General features: G+C 49.0%; 1 protein-coding gene across 1 annotated transcript in view; it reads right to left on the bottom strand.

Annotated features, from left to right (window-relative positions):
- Window positions 1–1,822: 1,822 nt before the first annotated feature.
- The window catches only part of ST8SIA2 (ST8 alpha-N-acetyl-neuraminide alpha-2,8-sialyltransferase 2), a 62,504-nt gene continuing 56,767 nt past the window's right edge, over window positions 1,823–7,559 (bottom strand). Inside the window, exon 6 of the mRNA XM_032342114.1 lies at window positions 1,823–2,242. Within this exon, the coding sequence (XP_032198005.1) occupies window positions 1,957–2,242 (286 nt within the window). The 3' untranslated portion in view covers window positions 1,823–1,956. The remainder of the gene's footprint in view (window positions 2,243–7,559) is intronic.

Genomic DNA, 7,559 nt, shown 5'->3' with positions numbered 1-7,559 from the left:
ATGATACTAATTATTTCCACTTCTTGCGAGGAAGTCCAAACCACGCAGTTCCCACAGAGGCTGTTAGGGCTGTTGCTTTTTAAATATTCATTTTATAATGCAAATCCCAAATCTCAGACTTGAAGCATCCATGGCAAGGACAACAAGAGAAGAAACACAGAGAGGCAGGGTGGCGGTCGCAGCCATGGCTTGGACACAGAGCACCTACGTGCAGGTGAATGGTTCTGAACATCCTCCTACTGCCTCCGTTTGCTGCCCACCAGCCATTAATTTAGAGCAAATGTCCTGGTCTGAATTGCTGCTGATTAATTATGTCCGGTCTCATGTGCTTGGGAGCAGATCTCGGTTACTTTTCTTAACTCCCTTCACCTTCCAGATAATGGTTTTTTACTTAGCTTTCAACTATGTTTTAAAACACTGTTATTTATCAGGCAAGGGAATACATCCAAACCGCCTAATGCTTGTCTATATGTGACCTCTGATTCCAGCCCCTAAGTGATTGGCATGGAGCCCAGATTTCCCTGGGAAGATTAGGTCCCGTATTTGGATACTGCATTTGGATTTGGGTTAAAAAAAAAAAAAGTCTTTACAATTAATCTTCATGGGGGCAAAAGGGATTTTGTGAATTTCTCAAATCATTGCCTCCATAGAGAGGATGGGTGGGTGGGGGTGGGCAGCGGAGCCTCTCCCTGCACGCTGGAGATGTTCAGTGTTGGAGCTCAATGCCGGCTAGTGTGACATCGGGAGAGGAGAATGACGAGAAAGTGACATGGATGCAGCAGTCTGGCTGCAGAGGCCCCGTGAGCACACGATGCAGGAAGCAAACAGAGTGGTTACAGAGAAATGAAGCAAGGTGCTTAACATCCTTTTAGGTCTCACACTCTGGGGCTCTATGAGGCGCCCAGAAAGGCAATCATACGTATTTTAAAAAAGGATGACATTTATCTTGACGGTGCCCTTTCAAGCTTTGGCTGTGGCTTCCCTGGTGGAAGAAGGGGACAGGACGGTCCCTCATGTGACATTCTAATAGAGCAGGAAGGGGGCTGACCCAGCGGGTGACATCTCAGGCTCCCTTCCTCCTTGGTGGACTCTAGACATTTTAAAGAACACCCACCAGACCACCACGTTCTGGACACTCTTCTGCCTTATTGTGGGGTGGAGTGCTGTCCCCAAGCGGGAGATCTCAATTTTTCCAAAACGCCAGGTGAACACCCCCTGTGGTCTTCAGGGTCATCTGCCTGGTCTGTCCAGGTTCTTGGTGGTTCTTGCAAAGCCAGAGTATGGACTGTCCTTGGTTTCTTCTCCAGCCGTCTCTCCATAGCTGTGGAAGCCTGTCTGGAACAGGTGGGTCCACCGTGAATCATCCCTTGGACAGTTTTACTCTAAGTTTGTAGAACAAGGCTCGTGGCCCTGAAGTGGCCTCTGCTTCTTGGTGTCCTTGTCCTCCTTTGCCAGGCTGAACCCTTCAACCTCCTTCTCCTCTGTGAACAGCACCATTTTAGACTTGGGTCCAGTTGTCCCCTCTGGGTCTTGGCTCACCCAGAATCCACGTGTCTCAGAGGCTTGGGGCAGCTGCCAAGAAGGGGCTCTCCATTCATCCATGAGCCCAAAGATCTCTCCAACCCAGATCATCCAAAGTCATGGGACTGGCTTCTTTTCATGTCAAGTCCTTCTGCCCCTAAAGATGGACTGAGTCTCAATCCGGTTTGGGTGGGTTCTCCACACCTTCTTCCTGTGGCTTATCTGCCTAATGCTAGATGAACACCACACAGTTATAAATACTCAGGTCAATATATATATGCAGGTATATATATATATATTCTGGTCACTGTTTTACACTTTAACAAAGAAAACCACTAGCCTGCTTGTTCTATAATTTGCGCCACCCCGACTCCCATCTGCCTGTGGTGTAGCTGGCAGGAAATGTGAGCCACTGAGTCCCACGGGGAGCCCACCTTACGTGGCCCCATCGCACTGGCCAACAGTCAGTTTCAAAGCCCCCTGCTCATGCAGGCTCTTGAGGGCCTTGAACTCCAAGGGCATGGTGTGGGGGCTGGCCTGGGAGGTGTAGCCATACTTGAGGCTATCGTAATAGTGGTACTTGACGGGGTTCTGGTTCTGATCTAGTGGAAAGGGCCAGAAGCCATAGAGGTAGATCTGGTTGCAGAAACGTGTGGCCAGGGTGTACATCAAGAGACCAGTGGTGGGTCTCTTGATGTGGACCTTGTTGGTTAGCCAGTACCTGAAAAAAAAAAAAAAAAGAAAGAAAGAAAGAGAGAAAGAAAAGAAAAGAAAGAAAAAAAAAAGAAGAGAAAAGAAACATGAGTTTGTGAATCATCCTTTCCAGGAAGAGGACAGTTTTAACCTGTCCAGCAGTCTGCCTCGTCTTCACCACTCCAGGAGGTGCGGAGACCACTGACCCCTGGTTCCTTTCACAGAGGACTGACTACCTACCTTTATTAAGAAACAGAACTCTTCCCTATGCTGTGAGCTTTCCCATATACGATTTTTATGGAAACATGAGGAGCCCATTAGGAGGTATAGATGCAGAAATGAGGCACAGAGACAAAAGTGGCTTGCCCCATGCCACCTAGGTAGAAAGGGCAAGACCTTGACCTGGGCTAAGGCCTGTTGGAATCTAAAGTGGGAACAGGCAAACTTCTTCTATAAAGAGCCAGCTGGTGGATATTTTTGGCTTTGCAGTCACGCTCCTGGCCTCTGCTGTGGGAGCACAAGAGAGCCAGCCCAAGAGGACTCATGTGGGTGTGACAGCTTGCTGCTTGGGCCGCTGCATGCAGACCCCCTATTAAGGGGCGGCTCTTGTACGGTGCCCCCCCATCTTCCCTTTGCGGAGGGTCCCATGTGCTTCCCTCTGCATGTCACCATTCCTGACTCCAGCAGAGACCTCCTTGTCTCTTGAGCGTCATAGGATTTCCTTCCATCCCTGCCTGCAGGACCTCCACCCTCTAATGCGGGCTGCCCACCTATGGTCAGAGTTGAGGAGACACCAGAGGGTGCTCTGCCCGGTGAAACCAGGTTCAGCCATGCTCTCTTCTCAAGGCCTGTTGTGGTGCTTGGTGTATCTCCTTCTGAATTGGGAGTTCCGACTTCCTACCTAGGAATCTGGCAGGGATAGCAAGAGGAGCTATGGAGAATTGGGAAGAGCACAGCATTGGGCTAATGGACACCAGTGCTGGAGGAGGCACTGAGCTACCTCTGCCCATACAAGGTCTCAGTTTACCTTAACCAAGACAGCATTGAGGAAGAACCCAGCTCCAATCCACAGATGAGGAGACAGGGGTCTGGGGAGCTACCAACTTTTTAGATCTGCGCTTCAAGTGACAGTTCTGTTAATAGCTACCTGCGTGCCTTTGGGTTGGTCACTTCTCCCTGCTGGAACTAATTTTTCACATCTTTGTGATAATGGGCCATAGACTAGAGGATCTCCAAGTTTCAACTCAATCTAGACCTTTCTCCAGAAGCAGGAAAATGTCCATTCTCTTTGCCGCCATTTTGGCTTTCCACTATGGTTCTTCTGCTTGGATTTAGAACTCACCGGGATGTGCGGTTTAACCTCTTTCTTTCTCATAAAAAGCTTCTGCTAACCCTACGCTGGATGCCTTTAAAGGCAATGCATATGCCTTGGTGGAAAGATGGAGTTCCTTACCATCAACTTCTCACTACTGTGTGTCCACACCAGACACTGGCCATGTTTTTCTGTCCTCAAACTCTATGCGCCTCACTGCACCTGGTCCACCTGCCTCTGTGAAAAACATCCACTCCCCAACCCCAGCGCGGCTCCTGAGGACCTCAGCCCTATAAAGTGTGACTTTATAGTCAAACGCACCAATTAAACTCAAGCCAGAATCAAACGTATGCCAGGCAAAACATTTACGTGTTGCTGAAAGTTGAAACGGTCTCATATTCTTCACAGTGCTTTTGGGGAAAAATTGGTTGGGCAGGGGGAAGATTTTCTAGAAGCTCCAGCACGCCTTTCCTCTTGCAAGTGGTTCTTTCTACCGACCCAAAAATGAAACACCAAGACATTCCAGAAAGTTCACCTTAAATCCTTTTTTTTTTTTCCGGAGGAGATTAACCTTTGAAACAGACAAAGGTTACAGATTCCTAGTAACCCATATAATTTTAGTAAATAATGTAATATTTTATATAATGAAACACATTTCAAGGACCCCTCACCCCATCCTGTAAACATGATTCTCGGAGGCACTGTGCCGACCTCCAGGAGAGTCCCTAGACAGCCAGTCTTTTGTCATAAGCTTGTCAGTTGAAGACCACTTTGCTTGCTTCTTTTCCTGTTTCATTCTGTCTGGGCCAAAAAACTTCCTTATGGGTGAATTTTTCAACCCAGAATCAGATGGAGGGGACAAAGGCAGAGAGCAAGACAATGGCTCCCTTAACCACAAACACAACTGGGAAGTAATAGGGAAAAGCCTGTGTGGACATCCCACAGACCTTCATCATTTCTTCCCTGAACTGCTGAGAGGCTTACTCCCAGCTAATATGCGGAAGGCATGGTGCTGGCTTGGGGGTGGGGGGGTCCGTCGTTGAGGCTCACGAGATAAGATGCTCTTCCTGAGATAACTTGCACACTGTAGGTTCAATGTGGCTGAACTGAGCTTGGGAAGGGTGCTGAGGGGCAAAGGCAGGGAAATGGAAGGAGGAAAGAACCCCAGCAGAGTAGCAGCTGATATTTGGATCACCCCACACATCCTTGCAAAGTGCTCATCCACATTGCTTTAATTACTTATGATGATGGGGAGCTCACCCCTTCATAAAATTGCATTTTCAATTCTAACTCAATGCTTCTTCACCAAGGCTGTACACTGAATCACCTGGAGCTTTAAGAGGACAGATCCTGAGTACAACCTCCAGGTATAGGTTGGACACTGGGATTTTTAAAACCTCCCCCAGTCATTCAAATGTGCATCCAAGGTTAAGAAGCCCTGCTCTCATTGGTGGGTGGTTCTGCTTGAATGAGGTATATTTAGAGAAAATATGGGCAAAGAGAAAGCCTCAGGAATAGTCATCAAGTTTTAAAGACGATTTGGCCGGGGGAACTTGTCAAGTCCCGTGGCCTGGCAGGAGATGTAACTGGGAGCTGGGAGCTAGGAGCTGGGATGTGAAGGGAAAACCAGTGCCTGGCCTCAGGGTTGCCAAGACAACAGGGAGGGTCCCATGGTGCTGTGGCATTTAAAGGGGTAACCAGTTTTATTGTTGTCCAGTATAGTGGTGTCGAAGGGTGTATGAGAGAGCTGGATTTTTATGCCATTTCTCCAAATTTTTGAATGTTAGCAACTAATTAAAAAAAATTAGAAACATCATGTGAGGTCCTGTTGGGTGAGTCAGCAGACCATATGTGTGGGTGATCCGTGGGCCTCCCAGATTGAACTTGTTCTCTTGTTTCAGGTTCCAGAAGGAAAACAGGAGAGTCCAGGGAGACAGGCCCGAGTAGAGGCACTCCTCGAGCTGCTGGTTAGAGAAGGCTTAGAAAAAATGCGGCGTAGACTCCCCACTCCTGGTTTTGGGCCTTTTCCACCCCATGGTGATTCCAGGAGGGTCATGGCCTGACATGAGCCGGCTGTCGATCCTCCCGAGGGACGTGCAAGCCACTGCAGTGTCCCTCCCTGAGAGCACAGTTCTATTTGCTCCTTGAGCAAATTTAAGCCCTAACACCGGTCACAAATGCCTTATTAGGGATTTGTGGTTTGTTTGTTTTCCTATTGTAAGGCCTTAGCCTGAGAAGGCGTTCAGAAATGAATTTCTTCTCAGGACATCAGTGCTGTGCTCAGAGACATGGAGGGAAGAGTTTGATCTGCAGGAGGTCTGAGGTTACTCGGACACATGCTGCGCCCTGCCTGCAGGTGGGACTTTCCTCCTCCTGTCCCCAGGGTCAACTGTCTTCCCCTCCCCACCAAAACTAAGCACACGCATTACATCTTCCTGGAAATGTTCCTTTTGTTCCACCCTCTTCTTCCTAGTTCATGCTGAGGTAATCACTTCCATGTATTATCATGAACTTGGCTTCTACTTCTGCTGTTGTGCTTGTCAATCTGGCCTGACCCTCCTACACAGAACAGTGCTGGCATCTCCCTGGGGACAGGGGTCATGCCTCACAGCCCTGGTAGGGGGTTCAGAGGCTCCTGGCTCCCTGCATGGCACAATCAGTGCACTGTGGCACGGACAGAAGCACTCAACAAACACTCCATGTGCCCTCCTACATCTCCCAGCATTCCTTGCAATGGGGCTGTGGTCACGTGACCAGTTCTGGCCAAGAAGCTGTGACAGGAAGTGTGTCCTTTGGGGGCCAACCTTCTCCTCTGCCTTAGGGACCCTCCAAGCCTCCCGTAAAGATGGTGTCAGCCTAACAAGGAAGAAGCCTAGATCCCTGGATCACTGACTGGAAGAGAGCCAGTGCCGACCTGCATCACACTTCCCATGAATGAGAAATCAGCTTGTTGGGCTAAGCCGCGAGGGGCTGGGGTGTCATTACTGCCACGCAGCCTAGAACCACTATCTATCATCCAGGGTTCCAGGTGCTCAGCAAATGTCTGACTCACATGGAACTGAAAAATAGGAAGAAGTCAAAAAAGAGGAAGAGGGAAGCCAGCATGGCACACAGGTTTGTACCCGTGGCTGGGAGGGACAGGGAGAGAGGGGCGCAGCCTCTCATATCTGCTGCCGGCTTTCCCCCAAGAACCAATCACTGGGAGAGGTATTAACAGCCCAGGAGGCTCCAGAATGAATGGGGAACTCTGTGGCATGGAGGGGCTGACTTATTTCCCATCCCGGCACCACAGGTGAACAAGAACACTCCTGAGCCATGTCTGACTGGGACGCGGGGGCTCCATTTAATGAGAAGCTTGTAATAGCCGCTGACTGAGTTACGTGGGAACAAATCACTCTTGATTTCCTTTCTATCCCCCTCGGCCACTCTGGCCAGCTTAGAGACTGTGTGTGTGGCTGACTTGTAGACGATTTCCTTCCTCAGGATAACAGCTGGGTGTTAAAACACAAACTAATTAATTTTGCCTTCCCAAATGAGGTTAGCTGGGTGCATCCGAGACGTTGTATTGACAATGCACCTTTAATATTCCAGTCTTGAGATTTTAATTAGAAGGCAAAGTAATCATAAAGAAGGCAGTAATTATTTTCCAAATTGGTTATCCCAATTGCCAAGACGATTAAGCGCTGTATTTTATGAGCATGGACAGCTATAGACGAGGATCGCCAAAATCATCTCCAAAGCACATTTGTCCTTCTTTCTGAATTCCTGAGCTCGGTATGTGGCAAGCACAGTGGCTGCCACTGTGGGAAAAAGGGACCAAAACCGCCTTCTCTAAGATGCTAAAAGCACTTTGTGGAACATAGCTCATATTGTCCCTTAAGGAGCAGGAATGCCTTACAGGTGGTTGCCATGGCACACTTGGGGACACTTTGTGCGAGATGAGCAGCAAAGTTGGGGGCAGAACCCTCAGACCCCTGGTTTCCCATTATCCACACCAGCAGCCTGGGCTCTGGTCTGGGGGTCCATAGCCCAT

This window comes from Mustela erminea, chromosome 5, assembly GCF_009829155.1.
Source record: "Mustela erminea isolate mMusErm1 chromosome 5, mMusErm1.Pri, whole genome shotgun sequence".
Lineage (NCBI taxonomy): Eukaryota > Metazoa > Chordata > Mammalia > Carnivora > Mustelidae > Mustela > Mustela erminea.
Note: the sequence above shows the minus strand (reverse complement) of the source record. Positions and strands in the feature narration are given on the sequence as shown.